The 25,871-nt window shown below is 45.4% G+C and overlaps 2 protein-coding genes across 2 annotated transcripts in view; one reads left to right on the top strand and one right to left on the bottom strand.

Annotated features, from left to right (window-relative positions):
* The window catches only part of LOC144483379 (uncharacterized), a 148,681-nt gene that overhangs the window by 74,230 nt on the left and 48,580 nt on the right, over positions 1–25,871 (top strand). The gene's annotated exons all lie outside the window — the stretch shown is intronic.
* LOC144483338 (uncharacterized) overlaps positions 7,985–25,871 on the bottom strand; it is a 77,062-nt gene continuing 59,175 nt past the window's right edge. Inside the window, exons 6-8 of the mRNA XM_078202052.1 lie at positions 9,798–9,937; positions 9,565–9,713; positions 7,985–7,989 (exon numbers count right to left, since the gene is read on the bottom strand). Coding sequence (XP_078058178.1) covers positions 7,985–7,989; positions 9,565–9,713; positions 9,798–9,937 — 294 coding nt within the window. The remainder of the gene's footprint in view (positions 7,990–9,564; positions 9,714–9,797; positions 9,938–25,871) is intronic.

The raw sequence follows: 25,871 nt of genomic DNA, 5'->3' as shown, positions 1-25,871 counted from the left end.
TAGTTAAAATTTGAACATGGACAAATGTATCTCAACTTCCAATGTGGCATATGTGATTTGCGAGTGAGTTCACATTACCTGGCTGTTAAATTCCTGAGCTGTGCACTCAGGATCTTTCCCCACACTGCCTGAAATACATACAAAAGTGTCACTCAGCAGAGTGAGGAGATTTTATGTGTCGCCAAGAGCTTACAAGGCTCACATTGCTACAAAATGCTTCAGTTCAGTCCCAGGGAGACAGCTCCTCCAAATATCACCCACCCAGACAACACATCAACAACCGTCCTTCCTCATAGAGTTTGATAGCACAAAAGGAAGCCTTTCAGCCAATCATGTCTGCACTGGCCATCAAACACCAATCCATTCCAATCCCATCACCCAGCACTTCACTTGGTCTGTACCCTTTTATGCAATAGCATTTCAGGTGTTCATCTAAATGCGTCTTAAATGTAGTGAGGGTGCCTGCTTGCACCACCCTGAGGTCTAAGAGGACATGAGAGGAGGTGAGAGAAACTAGAGTAAGATTTGAGTTCAGAGCTAAGACAAAGGGGAACCTTAAAGAAGATTTTGTCGAGTCAATTAGCTTGCTGCCTCAAAGCGCCAGGGACCCAGGTTCAATTCCTGGCTTGAGTCACTGTCTGTGCGGAGTTTGCATGTTCTCCCCAGGTCTCCATGTGTTTCCTCTGGGTGCTCCAGTTTCCTCCCACAGGCCAAAGATAGATGTGCAGGTCAGGTTGATTGGCTATGCTAAATTGCCCCTTGGCATCCCAAGATGTGTAGCTTAGGTGCAGTAGGCAAGGAAAATGTGCATGGGGTTATTGGGACAGGATGGGGGAAGGGGGGGGAGGTGGTGGCAAAGGGAGCTGTGTAATATGTTCTGGAGCGGCACGGTAGCACAGTGATTAGCACTGCTGCTTCACAGCTCCAGGGTCCCGGGTTCGATTCCCGGCTTGGGTCACTGTCTGTGTGGAGTTTGCACATTCTCCTCGTGTCTGCGTGGGTTTCCTCCGGGTGCTCCGGTTTCCTCCCACAGTCCAAAGATGTGCGGGTTAGGTTGATTGGCCAGGTTAAAAATTGCCCCTTAGAGTCCTGGGATGCGTAGGTTAGAGGGATTAGCGGGTAAATATGTGGGGGTAGGGCCTGGGTGGGATTGTGGTCGGTGCAGACTCGATGGGCCGAATGGTCTCCTTCTGCACTGTCAGGTTTCTATTCTATTCTATTCTTTCAGAGAGTTGGTGCAGACTTGTTGGGCCAAATGGCCTCCTTCTGCACCAGAAGAATTCTATGGAGTATGGAAAGGGAGGGAAGCAGCAGAGGCAGCTGATTGGATTGTCTCAAACTGAGCAACAAAGAAGATCATGAGTTTCTCCTCCTTGAGCATTTGTGGGAGGTGAAGATGGAGGAAGAACAAAGGGAGCTATTTCAAAAGGAACCAAAGGAGAAAATGTTGGAAAATCTCAGCAGGTCTGGCAGCATCTGCAAGGAGAGAAAAGAGCTGATGTTTTGAGTCCAGATAACCCTTTGTCAAAGCTGGTGTTTTGAGCTTTGACAAAAGGGTCGTCTGGACTTGAAACATCAGCTCTTTTCTCTCCTTACAGATGCTGCCAGACCTGCTGAGATTTTCCAGCGTTTTCTCTTTTGGTTTCAGATTCTAGCATCCGCAGTAATTTGCTTTTATCCATATATTTGAAAAGGAATTCATTTATGTTGATGTTATTGAAAAGATTCAATGCACAGTATTGAACACAAAGCTAATTTATTTGACTTTTATCCAGAATATTAACCCCTATAACTGGGTTGGATTTCATCAACTCCAGCAGAAACAGACCTAATGAACACATTTAAGTCCTGAATGTGATTAACAGCAGAATCCGATCACTATGGTTAATTGTGGATTCGTTGGTGTTTCAGAAGGTTGGATGACTGAGAGAATCCCTTGCCACAATCAGAGCAGGTGAACGGCCTCTCCCCAGTGTGAATTCGCTGATGTACAGTGAGGTTATATGATTGTCTGAACCCAGTCCCACAGTGTCTGCATCTGAATGGCCTCTCGTCAGTGTGAGCACATTGATGGCGCATCAGTGCACCAGATCTTTTAAAGCACTTCCCACAGTCTGAGCATTTAAAAGGTCTCTCATCAGTGTGAACACGTTGGTGTGTCAGCAGGTAAGATGAAGCAGTGAATCCTTTCCCACATTCGGAGCAGGTGAATGGTCTCTCCCCAGTGTGAACTCGCTGGTGTGACAGCAAGTGGGAGGACCTAACGAACCCCTTCTCACACTCAGAGCAGGAGAATGGCCTCTCCCCAGTGTGACTATGACGATGGATTTCCAGCTTGGATGGGTAACGGAATCCCTTCCCACAGTCCACACATTTCCACGGTTTCTCCATGGAGTGACTGCACTAACGTTTCAACAGGCTGAAGGCTTGTCCACACACAGAACACATGTACAGTTTCTCTCCACTGTCAATGGAGCTTTTCAGTTCTATGTTCAAAATCTGACAATATTCAGGTAAGGATGCATTCAGCGGCTGTCAGACTTTGATGCGATGATGAGGTTGTTTCCTGACTGTAAATCCTCCCCTCCCGATACTCTGTGGAAAGAATTTAAAACAGAGAAAAAGGAGTGAGAGAGAACCCACAGAAACAAAAAGGCAGGTTGTGAAATTGAGCTGAATGAACCTGGGAATGGGTGGGACCGGCACTAGGTGAAAGTGACCCTGGCAGCTGTCGCTATGTCCACACTGGATGCACATCATTGCCAGCTGGAGCCACCTCCACACTGGATACACACATTGCCAGCTGGAGCCACCTCCACGCTGGATGCACACATTGCCAGCTGGAACCTCCTCCACACTGGATGCACACATTGCCAACTGGAGCCTCCTCCACACTGGATGCACACATTGCCAGCTGGAGCCTCCTCCACACTGGATGCACACATTGCCAGCTGGAGCCTCCTCCACACTGGATGCACACATTGCCAGCTGGAGCCTCCTCCACACTGGATGCACACATTGCCAGCTGGAGCCTCCTCCACACTGGATGCACACATTGCCAGCTGGAGCCTCCTCCACACTGGATGCACACATTGCCAGCTGGAGCCTCCTCCACACTGGATGCACACATTGACAGCTGGAGCCTCCTCCACACTGGATGCACACATTGCCAGCTGGAGCCTCCTCCACACTGGATGCACACATTGCCAGCTGGAGCCTGCAGCCTGGGACTGGGAAAAGGGATGAAGGAGAAAAGGTAACAAAGCCCCAGAGAGACTGGGCTCCCTGCGCATGCGCCCTGCTGCCCGTTGCCCCGGGAAAGATGGCGGCCGTTAACCCGGGATGAACAAAAGTCTCAGCGGCGCCTCCCGCGGGACCCGGGAGTTTGGGATTCGGGCTCTGAGGCATGAGCATGTTTTACTAATGAGTTTCCCCGCTCCCCCGGCCCCACAAGACGGTTCCATTTCTTCCCCAGCCCCATTCCCCTCCAGTAGCTTCTCACCCGATGTTGATTGAACAGACCGACACCCGGGACCGCGCATGCTCTAAACACAGCACTTCCCCCACGCCTGCGCAGTCTCTTCCTCTCGTGAGGATCGAGCACTTTCTGACCCGCGGAGAATGATGGGTACTCACTCCACCATTAAATGGAAATTTTGGTAATGATGTTTTCTGATCCGTTTGCGATTGCATCCAATGATCCAGATATACAATTATCATTTTTTCTTCAAAAACTGCACTTAATTAGTTATCTGCCATAGTGCTGTCCTGGATATGATCAACAGCAGCAGCTACATTAGAAACTATCCCTCGAGTTAAATGTGAGCCCATTCATGAATTGCTAGCTCAGGTGATTGAATTAATGAATCTTATCTAACACACAACATGAAAGCAGCCTCTCACCAGTCAGAATGCACTGATCATGTAACAAATAGAGTCATAGAGGTTTACAGCATGGAAACAGGCCCTTCGGCCCAACTTGTCCATGCTGGCGTTTTTTTAAACCCCTAAGCTAATCCAAATTGCGCGCACTTGGCCCGTATCCCTCCATACCCATGTAACTATCTAAATGCTTTTTAAAAGACAGAATTGTACCCACCTCTACTACTACCTCTGGCAGCTTGTTGCAGACACTTTATGACTCTATGTGATGAAAGAGCTCATTTTATTTTCTGTATTAACCACATATATTAATCAAATTCTGAAGGGAGTAACGAGTCATGAAACAGATGATTGCACAATTGATGAACCTTGATTAAGTTATAAATAAAGAATCAATAATCATATTGGAAAGACTGGATTTTCATTCAAAACTCGTTACGTTGAATTATTGCATGTCTCTCTGTGTGAGAAATAGTAATTTCAGACAAACTGTTCTAATAATGAAGGATCCCGGAGAATGGTCCCGAGGAATGGTACATTATAATGTTTAGTTTGATCCAGTGTCAGAGTCATAGAGGTTTACAGCATGGAAACAGGCCCTTCGGCCCAACTTGTCCATGCTGCCCTTTTTTTTAAAACCCCTAAGCTAATCCCAATTGCCCACATTTGGCCCATATCCCTCTATACCCATCGTACCCAAGTAACTATCTAAATGCTTTTTAAAAGCTAAAATTGAACCCACCTCTACTACTACCTCTGGCAGCTTGTTCCAGACACTCACCACCCTGTGTGTGAAAAAATTGCCCCTCTGGACACTTTTGTATCTCTCCCCTCTCACCTTAAATAGTGGATCACGAAGTACTTGAAAGTCAAGAGATTTTAGCTCTTTTGTATTCTTTCTGATGTACAGAGACTGAGTGGCCACTGTGCCTAAGAACTAATTGGATTAACCCGAGCAGCAGCTTGAGGTAATTATTCACTGAGGAAAAGGTTGACTCTGACACAGGGAGCTGGCCACTCAGGGGTGAAAAGTCAGGGCTCTGTAATGATTTGTTACTGGCTGATTACTGAAGACACTCAATCGAGGCAAGAATCACATGTACATCTCAGCAAGTGGGACTGTACCTGAGACAGAGTCTTGAGAGGGGAACGCTGTGATGGATCAACACCTCGATAAAGTTGCAAAAATCATTGTCTGATTTGATTTATTATTGTCACATGTATGAGCATACAGTGAAAAGTACTGTTTCTTGTGTGCTATACAGAGTACCGTACGTAGAGAAGGAGAGGATGCAGAATGTAGTGTTACAGTCATAAGAGTTAGAATAAAGTTTTATAAGTATAGAACGAGGAGAAGATAGAACAGAGGGTGTGCTGGGCACAGCTTGCAAGAAGTTGCCACACTCCAGCACCATCTTGGAAGTTTTCCTGAATTGATATGCAAATCTCTTTCCTTTAATAATAATTTTAATGTTAATTTAATGTAAAATTTATTATTCAAAGAATCCTGTCCTGCCTTAATTAAGTCTTGTTTGAACAGACATTTTCTTTTCATGGGGTGTGGGTGTCACTGGCCAGACCAGCATTTTTATTGCCTATTCCTAATTGCCCTTGAGGTGGTGGTGAGCTGCCCTTCCTGAACCGCTGCAGTCCCTGTGGTGTGAGGTAAATTCCTTCCCTAAGAATTAATTGGATTAACCCGAGCAGATACAGTCCCACTTGCTGAGGTGGACATGTGGTTCTTGCCTCGAGTGAGTGTCTTCAGTAATCAGCCAGCAACAAATCATTACGGAGCCCTGGCTTTTCACCCCTGAGTGGCCAGCTCCCTGTGTCAGAGTCAACCTTTTCCTCAGTGAATAATTACCTCAAGCTGCTGCTCGGGTTAATCCAATTAGTTCTTAGGGAAGGAATTTACTAAGTCATTCGCAGATTGGGGCGGCTGAGGTTAGTTGTGTTACTGATAAGAAAATCAGAATACAATCAGATAACACAGGTGGAAAAGACAAAAAATCTACTCTGATGTGTTTTAATCAAGCTGATTTCACATTTATCCAGAACATTACACTACAGCCCAGTTCGAGGAGTTATTAACATCAGCAGAAACAAACTCCAACTGTCAGAACTGAAATATAGAAAATTCACTGAACAGCAGGAGGCCATTCAGCCCATCAGGTCTGTGCTGGCTGGAAAAGTACTGTCCAGTTTCACCCTACTTTCCAGCTCTTGATCTGTCCTGCTGTGTGTTACAGAATCTCAACTGTGTATCTGAGTTCCTGTTTAATGTGATGAGGGTTTCTGCCTCTCCCGTCCTTTCAGGCAGTGAGTTCCAGATCCCCATCACTCTCCGGGTGAAATGATTCCTCCACGAACCCTCCTAATTCTTCAATCCTTTATTCACTAGATTTGAAAATTGAACAGATTGTAATTATATTAAAAATTCACCAACTGTCTTCAGCTTTCTGCCACACAGCTTTACTAGACATATACTTTTATAACTGATTAATCTGGTAACCAGAACAGAGCTCAGTACTCCAGCTTGCTCCAACTAGCATTTTATAAATATAAACAGACTATGCTGGGCAACCTCAGCAGGTCTGGCAGCATCTGTGGGGAGAAACAGAGTTAATCTTTTGGATCTTAATTTGTGATCTGCTATTTGTGATATATATAAATGACTTGGAAGAAGGTGTAACTGGTGTTATCAGCAAGTTTGCGGATGACACGAAGATGGCTGGACTTGCGGATAGCGATGAACATTGTCGGACAATACAGCAGGATATAGATAGGCTGGAAAATTGGGCGGAGAAATGGCAGATGGAATTTAATCCAGATAAATGTGAAGTGATGCATTTTGGAAGAACTAATGTAGGGAGGAGTTATACAATAAATGGCAGAGCCATCAAGAGTATAAAAACACAGAGGAACCTAGGTGTGCAAGTCCTCAAATCCTTGAAGGTGGCAGCACAGGTGGAGAAGGTGGTGAAGAAGGCATATGGCATGCTTGCCTTTATAGGATGGGGTATGGAGTATAAACGTTGGTTAGGCCACATTTGGAGTACTGCGTCCAGTTCTGGTCGCCGCACTACCAGAAGGACGTGGAGGCTTTAGAGAGAGTGCAGAGAAGGTTTACCAGGATGTTGCCTGGTATGGAGGGTCTTAGCTATGAGGAGAGATTGGGTAAACTGGGCTTGTTCTCCCTGGAAAGACGGAGAATGAGGGGAGTCCTAATAGAGGTGTACAAAATTATGAAGGGTATCGATAGGGTGAACAGTGGGAAGCTTTGTCCCAGGTCGGAGGTGACGATGATGAGGGGTCACGGGCTCAAGGTGAGAGGGGCGAGGTATAACTCAGATATCAGAGGGACGTTTTTTTACACAGAGGGTGGTGGGGGCCTGGAATGCGCTGCCAAGAAGGGTGGTGGAGGCAGACATGCTGACATCGTTTAAGACTTACCTGGATAGTCACATGAGCAGCCTGGGAATGGAGGGATACAAACGATTGGTCTAGTTGGACCAATGAGCGGCACGGGCTTGGAGGGCCGAAGGGCCTGTTTCCTGTGCTGTACTGTTCTTTGTTCTTTGATCCTTCGACAGAACGTTTTATGAAGCATTTTATAAACATAGAAAATAGGTGCAGGAGTCGGCTATTCGGCCCTTCGAGCCTTCATCACCATTCAATATGATCATGGTCGATCATGCACTTTCAGTATCACAGTCCCGCTTTCTCTCCATACCCCTTTGTGGTACCGTTAGTCACAAGAGTCACATCCAGCTCCCTCTTGAACATATTTAACAAACTGGCCCCAACAGCTTTCTGTGGTAGAGAATTCCACAGGTTCACAACAAGAAGTTCTTCCTCATCTCAGTCTGAGATTGTAACCCCTAGTTCTGGACTTGCCCAACATTGGGAACATGTTGGGACAGCATCGAGCCTGTCCAGTCCCATCAGGATTTTAAATGTTTCTATGAGATCCCCTCTCATTCTAAATTCCAGTGAGTAAAAGCCCAGTCGATCCAGTCTCTCTCCATATGTCAGTCCTGCCATTCCAGGAATCAGTCTGTGAACCGTAGCTGGACTCCCTCAACAGCAAGAATGTCCTTCCTCAGACTAGGAGACCAAAAACGCACATAATACTCAAGGTGTGGCTTCACCAAGGCCCTGTACAACTGAGCAAAACATCTTTACTCCTGTACTCAAATCCTCTTGCTATGAAGGCCAGCATGCCATTAGCTTTCCTCACTGCCTGCTGTACCTGCATGCCAACCTTCAGCAACTGTCCCACCATGACACCCAGGTCACGATGCACTTCCCCTTTTCCTAAACTGCCACCATTCAGATAATAATCTTTCTTCCTGTTTTTGCCACCAAAGTTGATAACCTCACATTTATCCACATTATGTTGCATTTGCCAAGTATCTGCCCACTCAGCCTGTCCAAGCCACCCTGTAGCCTCTCAGGATCCTCCTCACAGCACACACTGCCACCCAGCTTAGTGTCGGCTGAAAATTGGAGATATTGCATTCAATTCCTTCATCCAAATCATTAATGTATATTATGAACAGCTGGGGTTGCAGCACTGAACCCAGCCGGACCCACTAGTCACTGCTTCCCACTCTGAAAAGGATCCATTTATTCCCACTCTCTGCTTCAGTTTGAGCATAATCTCCCTCCTCTTATACACTAGGCTTGGGCCAAATGTCTTCTTGACCACCTGATTGAGACACTGATCAGCCTTGATTGAATGGCAGAGCAGACTCAATGGGCTGAATGGCCTAATTCTGCTCCTACATCTTATGGTCTTATGATCTACCTGTCCAGCCTCCTTCACGGATGCCTGGATGTTGGCTCCAGGTTCTCTCTGATCCTCTATAACTCTCAGCATCATCCCTTTACTGTTCATTCCCTTGTCTTGTCTAATGTCCCAAATTCATTCTCTCTCACTGCTCCAGATCGAATTCCATGTGCCATTTTTCTGCCCATCTGACCAGCCCACTGATATCTTCCTGCAGTCCACGGCTTTCTTCTGGATTGTTAAACACAAATACAATTGTTGTTTCATCTGCAGACTGAATCATGAGCCTTACATTTAAGTCTAAGTCATTGATATATACCACAAAACTGTGGAACCTCACTGGTAACCAGACACTATTCAGTCCTGGGTGTGATTAACAGCAGCAATAACAGCAGAATCCAACCCCTGCTGTTGCCTGTGAACTTGCTGGTGTTTCAGCAGGTTGTTTGACTGAGCGAATCCCTTCCCACACATGGAGCAGTTGAATGGCCTTCCCCCAGTGTGAACTCGCTGGTGTTTCAACAGATTCTGTTTACTTTTAAATCTCTTCTCACAATCAGAACATTCAAAAGGTCTCTGATCAGTGTGAACAAGTTGGTGTGTAGTCAGGTGGGATGACTGAGTGAATCTCTTGCCGCACAGGAGGCAAGTGTACGGTCTCTCTCCAGTGTGAACTCGCCGGTGTATCAGAAGGTCAGATGTATCAATGAATTCCTGACAACACACAGGGCAGGTGAACGGCCTCTCCCCAGTGTGAACTCGATGGTGTCTCAGAAGGTGGGCTAATCGAGTGAATCCCTTCCCACAGAGAGAGCAGGTGAACGGCCTCTCTCCAGTGTGAGTGTGCTGGTGTTTCAGAAGATCCTTTTTGCTTTTAAATGTTTTATCACATTCAGAACAATTGAAAGGTCTCTGATCAGTGTGAACAAATCGGTGTTTCAGGAGCTGGGATGAACAAGTGAATCCCTTCCCACACACAGAGCAGATGAACGGCCTCTCCCCAGTATGAGTGCGTTGGTGAATCAGTAAATCCTTTTTACTTTTAAAGTTCTTCTCACAATCAGAACATTTAAATGGTCTCTGATCAGTGTGAACACTTTGGTGTGTCAGGAGGTGGGATGACTGAGTGAATCCCTTACCACACATGTTGCAGATGAATGGCCTCTCCCCAGTGTGAGTGCGTTGGTGAATCAACAAATCCTTTCTGCTTTTAAAGCTCTTCCCACACTCACAACATTGAAACGGTCTCTCATCAGAGTGAACCTGGTGGTGAGTCTGGAGGTTTGATAAAGCATTAAATCCCTTTCCACATTGAAGACAGGTGAATGGCTTCTCACCAGTATGGACATGCTGGTGTGTGTACAGGCTGGATGACTGAGTGAATCCCTTCCCACACACACAGCAGGTGAATGGTCTCTCCCCAGTGTGAATACGTCGATGGGTTTCCAATTCAGATGGGGAATTGAATCCCGTCCCACAGTCCGCACATTTCCACGGTTTCTCCATGATTATTGACAGGCTATCGGGTGTAGGCGGGATGCAGATTTGAGCTCACTATCAGGTCAGCCATGATGTTATTAAATGCAGAACTGGCTCGTGGGGCCGAATGGCCTATTGCTGCTCCTTGTTCACATGGTGCAGGTGTCCTCCTGTCTCTCCAGGTTATATAATCAGTTGAAACCAGATCCACACAGAGAACACGAGTACGGTGTCTACCTGATGTAAATGTGCTATTTCTTTTCACACTGTGTGACTGGTTAAAGCTCTGTTCCAGCTGACTGTGGAAAAATAACTGAGATGTCTGTGTCTCGGGGCTTTTCCAGTCACACTGATGTTGAATAATTTCCCAAAGACAAAATAGGCAAACGTTTCTCTTTCCACATTCATAGGCCTTTGATATTCAGATCCTGAAGAATCATAGAATCATGTGACACTGTCAGATCCCGAGATGTTTGGTTTGAATCACCCGTCTGCAGATATTCTGGAAAAGGAGTTTACAGTGGATTACTTTGAATATACAAGACACAAACAAGCCATTTAGTTTAATTCTTTATACTTGACACGTCTTCTCCTGTCCCATATTCCTCATCTCAGCCTTTCAGTTGATTTTTCTATTTCTTTTTCTCTTGTGTGTTTCTCCCATTTCCTTTTGAAACAATCTCAGCACTTTCTTCAATCATTTCTATGGTGATTCTAAACGTGTGAGTGATGAAATTTGTCCTTATTGCCTTCTTGGATTTATTAGTAACTATCTGGCATTTATGACTCTTTGTTTATTGATCGTTCCTTCTTTTAGACTCTGTCACGAGTGGAAACATTCTCCCCACATTTCCACTGTCCAAGCCACTAATAATTTTAAAGACTTCTAACAGGTCACTGCTCTATAAGAAAAAACGTCAATCCATTTAATCTTTCCTGAAAGCTGTAATCTCTGTTTACAAAAATAATTACAGTCAATGCAGAATAGAAATCACAGAGAGACAAACATTCCTCTTGTGTAAATCGTCAACTTGTAACAATGTAAAAGCAGTTTTCAAACTCCACTCCCAGTTTTCTCCCTCCCTCTCCTCTGTTCTCCAGCTGCTGTCTGCAGACTGACAATAAAATCAATGGCTCTTACTGGGGGTATTGCAACCTCCAGCGGGTGTTTGTGAATCCTCCCCGCCCACCTCCCAGGGTTTCCTTCCTTCCCGAACCCTCTCCAACACCATGACTGACACTGAGCATGCTCAGAGCGTTCACCCACACCACCTGATGTGGAGATGCCGGTGTTGGACTGGGTGACTCATCTGACGAAGGGGCGGCGCTCCGAAAGCTCCTGATTCCAAATAAACCTGTTGGACTTTCACCTGGTGTTGTGACTTCTTACTGTGCTCACCACACCTGCGCAGTCCGTTCCCAGGCTCCCCAGCGCCTGATCATCTTTGCGCATGCTCCACTCCCAGCCTGGACCCGCCTCTCATTCACTCCGATTGGTTGGAGGATCAGCCGCTCCGGCTCAGTCCTCCAGCTCCGCCCTTCATTTATTCTGATTGGTTGGAGGACGAGCCGCTCACGCTCGGTCCTCCAATCCCGCCCCTCATTCACTCCAATTGGTTGGAGGACCAGCCGCTCCCGCTCGGTCCTCCAGCCCCGCCCCCTCTTCCTATTGGTCCGGAGCTGCCGTCATTGTGATGTGGAGCATGCGCAGTGTCATTGTTGTCCTTGGCGCTTGTTTGTCCCGGAGAAGCGGAGTCAGCGTTAGGCGGTGGCTGGGAGGATTTGGAAACACTTTGTGGATCCGCAGGCGGGAAGGAGCTCGAGCCGGCGGGTTTTCAATGGGAATTTTAAATGGCGCGGATCCAGAGCCCGAAAGAAAACCGGAAACATGAATGGATCCGGGCGGTGAGGCTTCATAAACACCCGGTGTCGGCCAGATGCCGGATCTCGGGTCAGGGTGACACAGTGGTTAACACTGCTGCTTCACAGCGCCAGGGTCCCGGGTTCAACTCCCTGCCTGGGTCCCTGTGTGGAGTCTGCACATTCTCCCCGTGTCTGCGTGGGTTTCCTCCGGGTGGTCCGGTTTCCTCCCACAGTCTGAAAGATGTGCTGGTTAGGGTGCATTGGCCGTGCTAAATTCTCCCTCAGTGTAACCCGAACAGGTGCCGGAGTGTGGCGACTAGGGGATTTTCACAGTAACTTCATTGCAGTGTTAATGTAAACCTACTTGTGACACTAATAATTAAACTTTAATCCCTCAATTTGTGAGGCAAAATTCTCAGACGTTAACATCGGCCATCTTTATTAAGGGCAAAACCAAATGGATAACCCAAATGGATTTTTGTAAACAGCAGACAAAAACATCAGAGATAGAGTTTGTTGTGAAATCAGTGGGTTGTTGTAAAACAGGAGGTCAGAGTTACAGCCAGCAACAATTTCTATTTATAACATCATAAATCATCCCAGTGCACTTCACACAGGTGGCACAGTGGTGAGCACTGCTGCCTCACAGTGCCAGCATTCAATTCCCGGCTTGGGTCACTGAGTGGAGTTTGCACGTTCTCCTCGTGTCTGTGTGGGTTTCCTCCAGGTACTACGATTTCCTCACACAGTTGTAGGTGCATTGACCCAAACAGGTGCCGGAGTGTGACAACTAGGGGAATTTCACAGTAACTTCATTGTAGTGTTAATGTAAGTCTTAATTAGTTTGTGACTAATTAACCTTTAAGGAACATTATCAAACAAAGTGAGATTCCCAGATACATCAGGAGATATCAGGACAGATGACCAAAAACTTGGACAAGGAGGTGAGTTTTAAAGAGTGTCTTAAAGGAGGAAAGTGAGGTAGAGACAGAGGTGGGAATTCAGATCCTGGGACTGAAGAACTGAACATACAACCACCAGTGGTGGAGCAATTATTGTAGGGAATGTACAAGAGGCCAGAATTAGAGCAGCACTGATATCTCGGATGGTTGTGGGAAGATTACGGAGATCGGGAGGGCTGAAGCCATGGAAGGATTTGAAAACAAGGATGAGAATTTTATAATCAAGGTATTGCATGACTGGGAGCCAAGGCAAGTCTGGGAGGACAGGGGTGATCAGGGAACAGGACTTGCTGTTAATTAGAAAAGTGGTAGCAGACTTTTGGATGACTTCACCTTTCCACGGGTAAAATGTGGGAGACCTACAAGAGTGCGATGGAACAGTTGAGTTTGGAGGTAACAATGGCCTGAATGAGGGTTTGAGCAGCAGATGCACTGAGGTAGAGCTGAGGTCATGTGATGTTACCGAGGTGGAAATAGGCGGTCCCAGAAACTTGGGATCAAATGGGACACCGAGGTTATGAACAAACTGGTTTAATTTCAGACATTTGCCAGGAAGAGGGATTGAGTGGATTGCAAAGGAACAGGATTTGGAAGGGGGACCGAAAACAGTGGCCATGCTAAATTCTCCCTCAGTGTACCCGAGCAGGCACTGGAGTGTGGCGACTAGGGGATTTTCACAGTAACTTCATTGCAGTGTTAATGTAAGCCCACTTGTGACACTAATAATTAAACTTTAATCCCTCAATTTGTGAGGCAAAATCCTCAGACGTTAACATCTGCCATCTTTATTAAGGGCAAAACCAAATGGATAACCCAATTCTTGATATTTTATTGAGGTTAATAGTCAGCAGGAAGAGACCCATAAAGCAGAATGGGCCCTGACACTGATACCAGGTTTAACCTAGTTAGAGAGGGCGGTTTGGAGAAACCCCCTTCCCAATTTCTCATCAAATCTCTAAACAGTCAGTTCTGGACACAAAGTTAACATCTGCTATTCTGACTGATCGGGTCAGGATGATTCAGATTGATGTTTTCTCACATGTTTTGAATGAAGTGAATCATCAAAAATACTATCTCTAGTTGTATGAATTTTAAGAGGAAACTGAAATGATTATCTGTCTATTTATTTGGATTTCAGTTCAGGGAGGAGGGAGAGTGTGTGGGATGGGATCTGCAACTTTGGAGATTCGAGAGGAAAAAATTCCAGAGAAACTAGAATTGTCTGTTGAGAATTTCTATCCTGGCCTGTCAGTGATGACTTTTATTGATGGTTTTTACAGCTATTAGAAGTTGAGGATTGCAGACGGGAATCTCAAACTAGACATCACATCAAGATCTGACAGAATCACTTGATTCATTAGGACCTGGATATCATCGTACTTGGAAAGTGGAAGGAGAAATGTTTGCTTGTTTTGTCTGTGGGAAAAGATTTCAAACATCAGTGTGACTGGAAAAGCACCGAGACACACACACACCCGAGTGAGAGTGTTCCAGTGAACTGACTGTGGAAAGAGCTTTAACCAGTTACACAGCCTGAAAAAACATCACCATTCACAGTGAGGAGAAACTGTACACATGTTGTGTGTGTGGACGAAGCTTCAACTGATCATCAACATGGAGAGACATGATGACACCGACACCACAGAGAAACCGTGGATATGTGGGGACTGTGGGAAAGCATTCACTTGCCCATCCAAACTGGAAACTCATCGACGCACCCACACTGGGGAGAGACCCTTCACCTGCTCCACATGTGGGAAGGATTTCACTCAGTCATCCAACTTAGCATTACATCAGCGTGTTCACACTGGAGGGGCCGTTCAGCTGCTCTGTGTGTGGGAAAAGGTTCATTCAGTCATACAATCTAGCGTTACACCGGCGGGTTCACACTGGGGAGAGGCCGTTCACCTGCTCCGTGTGTGGGAAGGGATTCATTAATTCCTCTAACCTAGTGGCACACCAGCGAGTTCACTCCGGGGAGAAACCATTCAGCTGCACTGACTGTGGAATGAGCTTTAGGCTTTCATCCACCTGCTGAAACACCAGCGAGTTCACACTGGGGAGAGGCCATTCAGCTGCACTGACTGTGGAAAGAGCTTCAGACACTCAGGCAGTCTCACTGTACACCAGCGAGCTCACACTGGGGAGAGGCCATTCACCTGCTCCGAGTGTGGGAAGGGATTCACTGATTCATGCCAACTGCTGAGACATGAACGAGTTCACACCGGGGAGAGGCCGTTCACCTGCTCCGAGTGTGGGAAGGGATTCATTGATTCATCTCAGCTGCTGAAACACCAGCGAGTTCACAAGTGAGGGCAAGGATTGGATTCTGCTGTTATTGCTGCTGTTAATGACAACCAGGCCCTTTCATTCTGACAGCTGGAGTTTGTTTCTGCTGATGTTAATACACCCGGTAACTGGCCTGGCGTTTAATATTCTGGATCTAGAGGTGATTGTGTTCCTGGGGCTGCAGTTACCGCGGTCCATCTGAAATTAGTTTACAACAAGATTCAGAACTTTTACTTCAATCTCAAATTGTTTAAGTTAAGTTTATTTATTAGTGTCACAAGTAGGCTTACATTAACACTGCAATGAAGTTACTGTGAAAATCCACGAGTCGCCACACTAGTTGCCTGTTCGGGTACACTGAGGGAGAATTCAGCATAGCCAATGCAACTAACCAGCACATCTTTCGGACTTGTGAGGAAACCGGAGCACCCGGAGGAAACCCACACAGACACGGGGAGAACATGCAGACTCCGCACAGATCGTGACCTAAATCAGGAATCGAACCCGGGTCCTGGCGCTGTGAGGCAGCAGTGCGAACCACTCTGCCGCCCTATTGATCTTTGGCCCGAATTCTACAATTCAGTGTCTGAGAGGTTCCACTGATGAACATCTCCAATTAGAAAGTGCTGATTAATCCTTGCTGAGAATTCTTACTGACCTACACACAGTGACACCTCCAGTATCCCCCAGAAAGAAGGGGAATGGGAATTGGTGGAGAATCGAGAGTCTCCAAATGTCACCCATCCCGTCTGGAACAGAAATTCCCTCAGCTCAGGAATGGAGAAAAGTCAAATCCAAGTAACAGATTGTAAGAAATCACCATCTAATAGCCTTATAAAATCTTTGGATACTGATGGAATATTATAGAAAGAGCTTTCCCTCTGTCTTCGGAAGAAAGCTTGCTGGCTGAGAAACACAGGACAAGCCTTTCTCCCTGCCAAGGACCTGTCTCTAGCACAGGCCCTGAAGCAAGACATTTTTAACCTTCATACCATTGGCTCTTATAGTAACTAACTCCATGTAAAGGTTAAAACAGGCCCTCAAGAGCAAGGAGATTTCAAATTGACAGGCTTCTCCCCAACACCCACAATCAGGCTCATTGAAGTGAACCTTCCATAGGCACCAGTTATGGACATCAACATTCACTTGGCTTCATCCGTCTGCTTGTCCTCTGGGATCTGTAAATCTCTCTCACCTGTCACAGGTCAGGTGCTTTTTCTGTCTATTTAACTCACACATCTTGTTTTAACTGTTGCTTCTCAATAAACTGTTTTAAAATCGCTTCTGAGCTCAATTCCCTTTTTGGGTGCAGACCAGTAAGAGTTTAGAAAGTAGATTTTTAAATGTTTCTGTCGGTATGTGAACAGGAAGAAGCGAGTGAAAGTAAACATTCTCTGAGAGGCAGATAAAAGTCAACATATAATGGGGAACAAGGAAATGGCAGAGAAATGCAACAAATACTTTGTATCTATCTGTCTTCATGGTAGAAGACAAAAGAAAAATTCTAATAATGGGGAACCAAGGGGTTAGTGCAAGGGGGCGGGAACTTTAATACAAGGAAGAGCCATTTTTAAACATTAGTCACCAATACAATATCGTTTGAGTTGTATTGCTGTTCATCAAATGTCAATAATAATGAAAAACCAGACAGACATGTTCCAACCTCATTTTATGGAACTTAACAGAAAAGTTGTTAATTAAATGATCCTTTCTGACAAGTGCAATGTGAATAAAAGTTTTAAAAAATGAAACTAGCCATTTAATTCCCATCAAAATGGGTTTGATCGATCAATGGTGGGAGCTGCACAAGTCCAAAGCTGTGGTGGCTTTGGAGACACAGGTTACACAGTCCCTTGTCCAATAAGAATGAGGGTCTTATAGAAATAGAGACTGGAGAAATTAATGGGACTAAATGGTGACAAATTCCCCGGACCAGACAACCTGCATCTTGGGGATTTAAAAGAGGGAGCTTCAGAAATAGTGGATGCATTAGTTTGATCTTCCAGAATTCCTTAAACCCTAGAACAGTTCCCAAGGATCGGAAGTCAGCAAACATTAACTAGTCCAGAAAGTAGGAGAGAAAATGGGGAATATAGACCAGTTAACATCAGTTGTAGGTGAAATATTAGAAATCTTATTGTTTGGGACTTGGTAACAGGGTACTTATAAAATCAAAAACAGAAAATGCTGGAAAATCTCAGCAGGTCTGATAGCATCTGTGGAGAGAGAATAGAGCCAACGTTTCAAGTCTGGATGACCCTTCGTCAGCTCTGACAGACAGTCATCCAGACTCGACATGTTGGCTCTGTTCACTCCCCACAGATGCTGTCAGACCTGCTGAGATTTTCCAGCATTTTCTATTTTTGTTTCAGATTCCAGCATCCGCGGTATTTTGCTTTTACCGATAAAATCAGACTAGGATCAAATTAATGGTGGTGAGAAAAATGAGAGGTGATCTGATCAGAGTATATGATTCTTCATGGGCCTGAGAGGTTCGATGGTGTGAAAATGTTTCCCCTGACTGCGGAACCTGGAACACTGGGTCACAGTCTCAGAATAAGGGGTCAATCATTGAGATTGAATTGAGGAGAAAATTCTTCACTCAGTTGTGAATTCCTGGAATTCTCTACCCCAGGGAGCAGTGGATGCTCGGCATTGGGTGTAATTAAGACAAAGATTGATAAATATTTGGGTACAAAGAGAAGTTAAGTGATATGGGGACAGTGCGGGGAGGTGGGGTTGAGGCAGATTATCAGCCTTGATCTCAGTGAATAGCTGAACAAACTCAAAGGGCTGAATGGCCTCTTCCTGCTCCTATTTCTTATTACATTAAACCTCAGTCTGGTTCCCCTCAAACTGCTGAGTGAGTGAATTAAATCTTTCTTCACAAATCACCAAGACACCAATCTACAAGTCAGAATATAAACATTGTTTATTGGTTACAAATTGGAGTTAAATCTGGGCAAATTGTCTCTTTCTAGACATGTCTAAATGCAATCAGAGTTATCCAGCAGTTCAACACTAATGGGGAGAGATATTTCACAAAACAAGTAACAAAGATCCCAGGATACTCAGTGATTCACTGTAAATTAGCACTAATGGATGCTGAGTATTCATTACAGCAAGGAGCAGAGTCTGAGCTTATAAATTATCGAGTTTACTTTCAGAGTAATTCCTTCAATATCTGCAAGTTAACAGCTATGAACAACTCATCTATCAAACAGCTCAAGCCTGCTTGTGATTCCCAACATTCAGAGCTTCCACTGCCTCATCCTGGAGTTACAGAACAGACTTTCTCCTGTCAATGTAGAGCTGCAGCATTGGACTGTGATCTGTTTATTGTTCATCTTTATTTCAGCAGAGTTTCTAAATGATATAAATTTAAAACAAAGTATTGCAGGTGTGATGGTTTATTGACAGGGGATCTCATAGAAACTTATAAAAATCTAACAGGGTTAAACAGGGTAGATTCAGAAAGAATGTTCCCAATGGTGGGGGGAGTCCAGAATTAGGGGTCATAGTTTGAGGATAATGGGTAAACCTTTTAGGACTGAGTTGAGAAATTTCTTCACCCAGAGGGTGGTAAATCTGTAGAATTCACTACCACAGAAAATAATTGAGGCTAAAATGTTTTGTGATTTGAAGAAGGAATTAGATATAGCTCTTGGGCCTAAAGGAATATTTGGGGGGCGGGGGAGGGGGGGGGGGTGGGGTGGGGGGAGAGGGGAACCGGGATATTGAATTTGATGATCAGCCATGATCATAATAAATGGCGGAGCAGGCTCAAAGGGCTGAATGGTCTACTCCTGCTTCTAGTTTCTATGTATGTTTCAATGTAACAAGGCCTCTAACTCAAATATAACTGTTTGTTGTCAATGGCTGGGAAGCTAATGGCTCCAGATCTTAACTCACCAAGATTTGATGGGTTTCACAGCACTTGCTCTGTAATTTAACAATAAAAAGTGTAACTCTACACTATCCAAGGGTATGTGATGTATTTCACTTGTCAAATAAGCATGCAGCTACAGACAAAGAGCCAGTCACAAGATTCTCAAATCTTACACTGACTACAATTAAGCAGAATATCACATCAGGTTAAATGATTAATATAATTCAATTATTTGATCATTACACAGAACTAAACTACAAACTGACCTTTACTACAGTCTCACAGTCCAATCAAGCAACAGGTTGACACGGAGATAGATAGGAAAGCATGTTGTGAGGAGGATACAAAGAATCTGCAAAGGTATATAAATAGGTAAGTGAGTAGGAAAAGTCTTAGCAGACGGAGTATGATATGGGAAAATATAAGGATATTGACTTTAGCAGGAAGAATAGGAAAAAACAATATAATCTAAAGAGAGTGTCGAATGCTGCAGGACTGAGGGATCTGGGTGAACTTCTAAAAGAATCACAAAAGTAACAAGCAGGAACAGCAAGTCGTTAGGAAGGTTTTCTGTAAGGGAGATGGAATATAAAAGTAATAAAGTCTTGCTACAATTATACAAAGAATTGGTGAAACTGCACCAAGAGTACTGTGTCCAGATTTGGTCTCCTTGCTTGAACAGTGATACGGGTGCATTGGAGACAGTTCAGGGGAGATTCACTAGACTGATTGCTTGGATGAAGGAGTTTGTCTTCTGGGGAAAGTTGAGCAAGTTGGGTCTATACTCAATGGAATTTAGAAGAATGAGAGGTGACCTGACTGAAACATGAGATTCTGAGGGATCTTGTCAGGGTGGATGCTGAGAGAATGTTTTGTTTTTGTGAGGAATCTAGAAGCAGGAGTCACACTTTGAAGATAAGGCTCTCCCATTTCAGGCAGATATCAGGGGAAATTTCTTCTCTGAGGGTCATTAGGCTGTGGAATTTTCGTCCCCAGAGAGCAATGGAGGCTGTGGGTCATTGAACATATTCAAGGCTGAGTTAGACAGAGTATTAATCAACAAGGAGTCAAGGATTATGGAGCAGCAGGAAAGTGGAGTGAAGGCCACAGTCAGATCAGCCATGATTCTTATTGAATTGTGGAGCAAGTTTGAGGGGCCAAATGGCCGACACCTGCTCCTAATCCTTGTGATCTGAACCCTCCATCATCTCGTGTGGCACGGGATAGATTCAGAATAGACATAGATCAAAACTGCACATCCATGAGGTGCTGTGGGTCATCAGCATCACAATATTCAACCACTATTTGTAAACTCATGGCCCGGCACATCCCTCACTCTACCATCACCATCAAGCCAAGGGACCATTCTGGTTCAACATGGAGTGTAGGAGGACATGTCAGGAGCAGCACCAGGCACCCTAAAGCTGAGATTCCAATCTGGTGACTGGTAACACTTTACTATAAGCACACTAAACAACAGAAGCAGCATGTTCTAGGCAGGACCAAACAATCCACAAACAACGGATCAGATCAGAGCTGCAGTCCCCCCACATCTACCCGTGAATGGTGGGGGACAATTAAACAAATCACAGAGAGAGAAAGCTCCACAGATATCCCCATCCTCAGTGACTGGGGAAAGAAGCGGATCAGTGCATTTAACTGTTTTGTCTTTAGTGATCACAGATATGTTATTGATATGTTCCTTGGATTCCGAGACCAGGAAAGACACTCTGGAAGGGATGGGAGCTGGAACTTGTCCATGAGAGTAACTGAAGGTATGAGAACTGAAATAATTGAGAGTTAGAAAAGACAAAGGCCACAAAAAAGCAGCAATTGGTAACAAGACATTGATTAATCGGTTCTTATCCTGAACAAATGAAGGTCCCCGCATTGTGTCTGAAACAATATTAGTTCATCTGACATTTATCCAGAATATTAATCTCCAGCCCAGTTATAGCGATGAATGAACATGGTTCAGTCCTGGATGTCATCACCAGCAGCAATAACAGCAGAATCCACCCCTGCAGACACTTGTCAACTTTCTGGTGGGTAAGATGGTGGGTTGACTGAGTGAATCCCATCTCACACTCAGAGAAGGTGAACGGTCTCTCTACATTGTGAGTGTGTTGGTGTCTCAGCAGGTGGGATGAGTGAGAAAATCCCTTCCCGCACTCAGAGCAAGTGAACGGTTTCTCCCTGGTGTGAATGTGCTGGTGTGTTCGCAGGTTGGATGAGCGAGTGAATCCCTTTCCACAGTCGGAGCAGGTGAACAGTCTCTCCCTGCGAACTTGCTAGTGTCTCAGCAGAATACTGGAGGTCTTAAAGCTCTTCCCACATTCAGAACATTTGAAAGGTTTCTTATCCAAGTGAACGAGTTGGTGTGATCTGAGGCTGGTTAAATAAATGAATCCTTTTCCACACAAGGAATAGGTGAATGACCTCTCCCCAATGTGAACTCGCGGTGTTTCTGGAGGCTGGATAACAGAGTGAATTCCTTCCCACACACTGTACATCTGAATGGCCTCTCCTCATTGTGAACTCGCTGGTGTATCAGCAGATCACTTGTGGTTTTATAACGCTTCTCAAATTCCGTACATTTGAAAGGTCTGTTATCAATGTGAACCAGTCGGTGTGTAGTGAGGTGGGATGATCATGTGAATCCGTTCCCTCACACAGAGCAGGTGAATGGCCTCTCCCCAGTGTGAGTGTGTTCGTGTTCAGTGAGGTTCTGTGATTGTTTAAATAGCTTCCCACAATGCGAGCAACTGAACTGTCTCACAATGTGAATGATCTGGTGCTTGACAGATCCTCAGAGCTTTTAGAATTGTTATCACTGTCAAAGCCTCTCTTCAATGTGAACTTGCTGGTGGGTCAGCAGATGGGATGATTGAATGAATCCCTTCCTGCACACAGAGCAGGTGAATGGTCTCTCCCCAATGTGACTGCGGCGATGCATTTCCAGCAGAGATGGATAATTGAATCCCTTCCCACAGTCACCACATTTTCAAGTTTTTTTACACAGAGGGTGGTGGGTGCCTGGAACTCGATGCCGGGGGAGGTAGTGGAAGCAGATATGATAGTGAGTTTTAAGGGGCGTCTGGACAAATACATGAATAGGATGGGAATAGAGGGATATGGTCCCCGGAAGGGTCGGGGATTTTAGTTTAGTTGGGCAGCATGGTCGGTGCAGGCTTGGAGGGCCGAAGGGCCTGTTCCTGTGCTGTAGTTTTCTTTGTTCTTTGTTCCATGGTTTCTCCATGGTGCCAGTATCCTTGTGTCTCTCTTGGTTAAATGATCTGTTCAAGCCTTGCCCACACAAAGAACTTGTGTATTCTTTCTCAGTAAGGGAATCAAGGGTCATGGGGATAAGGCAGGAAAGTGGGGTTGAGGATTATATCAGATCAACCATGATCTCATTGAATGGTGGAGCAGACTTGATGGGCCCAATGGCCTAACTCTGATCCTAGGTCTTCCCATCCTTTGGCTCGCTGCTGTGAATAGTGTGATGTTTTTTTCAGGCTGTGTAACTGGTTAAAGCTGTTTCCACAGTCAGTTCACTGGAACATGGGTGTATGTTTGTTCGGTGCTTTTCCAGTCACACTGATGTTTGAAATCTTTCACATTTAAAGGTCGATGATATTCATGTTGTGATGAATGGAGTGACATTTTCAGATTTTGATGTGATGTTTGGTTTCAGTTTCCCGTCTGTGTACCTTGTAAAAGACATTGGCAGAGTCAGTATCACTGTCAGTACAGGATAAAAATTCAGAATAAGCATTTCTCGTTTCCACAGAACATTCTTTTCTCTCTTGTTTCCCCAATCTTGTGGTCCAATCAAACTTCCATTTCAACTGAACCAGAACTTTGTTTCCAGTGTCTATGAGACACTCTGTACCCTGAGTTGTGGAAGGTACCGAGTGTTCCAGTCGACACCGCACACTCCCTCTCCAGGACCATTCGAGCATGGACAAGACCACGGAAGACCTTGTCCGACAGCCAAGTTACCTCCTGCCGATCTACAAATTACTGTTTTAACCAGCCCCAAGAGCAGGTCCAGGAAAAGATCCTCTGACCTCCCCAGCCTCCTCCACACTGGGCAGCCAAAGAATTGGAGTGTGGGGCAAACCAGAAGTGTAATTAAAAGTGGAGAAGCAGCTCCTTCAAGGTCTGCAACCTCTCACACTGAAAATAAACATGGCTCATGGACTCCTCGCGGCTGCAAAACATCAGCTGCAGCTTGAGACTGGGTGAAAATGTTGAAAAATCTTAGTTTCTTGTGGCTGTATCGGACACTAGGACCCGGTGTGAAGAGAATAACCTTAGCCCCGCCCCCATACTGTTGCGTCAAGAATAACCAGCCGCATGCGCTCCTCGTTGAACCAAGATGGCGGCCGTCAGCCTGGACTTGGGCCTCGGAGGGGAAAAGACCCAGAGCTGCAAACACGGGAGCGGCAGAGTCTCAATCGCGGTTTGAGGCACTCACCAATTGTTTAGAAACTCTCCCTATCCAGAGCCCGCTCCATCAGCGTTTTCTCTTTCTTCCCCGCTGCAAAGAGGCAAAAACAGCCCAACCCCATCGCCATTACTGACAGTGCGCACGCTCCAATATGAGGGGTTAATGCGCCTGTGCGGTGCCTGCCTCTGGTGTGAATAGGGGACATTCAGCACCGCGGGGAATGCTGGGTCAGGACTCTGCCATTGAAAGTCATTATTAGGAGCTCGTGATGTTTTTACTATTGTGTGTAGATTGGGGGGCGGGGGCGGGTTCGATAAATTAATTAAAAGAGGAACCAAGTTATACTGAAATCTATGCATAGATCTTTCATTATCCATCAGAAAGAAAGGGAGTGGTAATAGGTGGAGAATTGTAAATGTCCCAAAGTCTTCCACAAGCAGCAGCAATTACAGCGGAATCCAAGAGCTCCAGTCAAATGTAAACTCAGAAAATGGTGTGACTGAGTGAAGTATTTCACTGAGTAATTGTCAGGATTGTATTCTCATGGATATTCCAGGTCACTTCTCAAAATCATTCAATGGAGGTGGGTGTCATTGATTAGACCAGCACTTATTTCCCATCCCTAATTGCCCTTGAAAAGTTGTTGGTAAGCTGCCTTCTTGAATTGCTGCAATCCATGTGGTAGGTACACCCTCAGTGCTGTTAGGGAGGGAATTCCAAGATTTTGATCCAATGACAGTGAAGGAAAGCGACATATTTCCAAATCAGGATGGTGAGTGGCTTGGAGGGGGAATTCCAAATGGTGGTTTCCCATCTGTCCACTGTCCTTGTCCTTGTAGATTGTAGTGGTCGTGGGTTTTGTTTCATTGCAAGTTTCATATAGATTTGCAAAAAAATAAAACTTCTTAGGATGTGGACATTACTGACAAGGCTCAGGTATCTGTCCTGAATTACTATCCTGCACTGACAGTGATATGTTACCAATCACCCGTTATCCTTTGTGATGGTGATAGTTGGCCTTTTTCTTAAACCTCTGCAGTCCATATAGTAAAGGTGCTCCCACAATGCAACAGTATTAGGATTTTAACCCAGTCACATTGAAGGGATAGTGATATTTGTCCAAGTCAGGGAGTTGTGTAGTTTTCCCATGTCCCAGCTGCTCTGGTACTTCCAGGTGGGAAAGATTGTGGGTTTGGGAGATTCTGCCAAAATCCTGGTTGAGTTGCTGATGTATAAAATCTCTTTCCATCACCCTCCTCCCTGACCTATCCCTCTTCACGCATAAAGGCTGGATTTTTGTTGTGGGCTCTGAAGGGTGAAGTGTTCCTTTCCCTCAGTGCACTGGTAAACAGTTTGAGGCTTTATGACAATCCAGCAGCTTTCATATCCTTTTTCCTATTCCCAATCTCACAATTTACCAAATTCATTCAGCTCAATTTCACATCTTGCCTTTGTGTTATAATGGCTTGTCTCTTATGTTTCCCTCTTTCTGTTTTCAATTCATTTTTCAGGGGATTAGAAGGTGAGGAATTACAGACAATTGTAAATCAAGGATCACATCAAGATCTGACAGAGTGCCTCGATTCATCAGGATCTAAATATCATAGGCCATTAAACATGGAAGAAAAAAGCACCATTCACAGTGGCGAGAAACCATACACATGTTCTGTGTGTGGACAAAGGCTTCAAACGATCATCTGGCCTGTCAAGACACAAGCGCAGTCACATCAGGGAGAGACCGTATAAATGTGGAGACTGTGGGAAAGGATTCAATTACCCAGTTGACCTGGAAAATCACCGACGCACTCACACTGGAGAGAGACCTTTTAGCTGCCCTGTGTGTGGGAAGGGATTCACTCAGACGGCTGGCCTGTTGATTCACCAGCACATTCACAGCAGGGAGAGGCAGTTCACCTGCTCCGAATGTGGAAAAGGATTTACTCAGTCATCGGCCCTGCTGATGCATTGGCACACTCACACAGGGGAGAGGCCATTCACCTGCCCCGTGTGTGGGAAGGGATTCACAGATTTCTCTGCCCTGCAGAGACACCAGCGAGTTCACACTGTCAGGAGAGAGTTTTAATGCACTGAGTGTGGAACGAGTTTTAAAACTCCACACACACTGCGGGAGCACCAGTACATTCACAACGGTTCCACACCGTTCAGCTGCTCCCACTGCCAGAAGGGGTTCAGGACATCATTCCACCTTGTGGCACATGAACGCATTCCCGCTGGAGAGAGGCCATTCACCTGCTCTGA

This window comes from Mustelus asterias, unplaced genomic scaffold (genome assembly GCF_964213995.1).
Source record: "Mustelus asterias unplaced genomic scaffold, sMusAst1.hap1.1 HAP1_SCAFFOLD_63, whole genome shotgun sequence".
Classification (NCBI taxonomy): Eukaryota; Metazoa; Chordata; class Chondrichthyes; order Carcharhiniformes; family Triakidae; genus Mustelus; species Mustelus asterias.
This window is presented reverse-complemented; position numbering and strand designations above follow the sequence as displayed.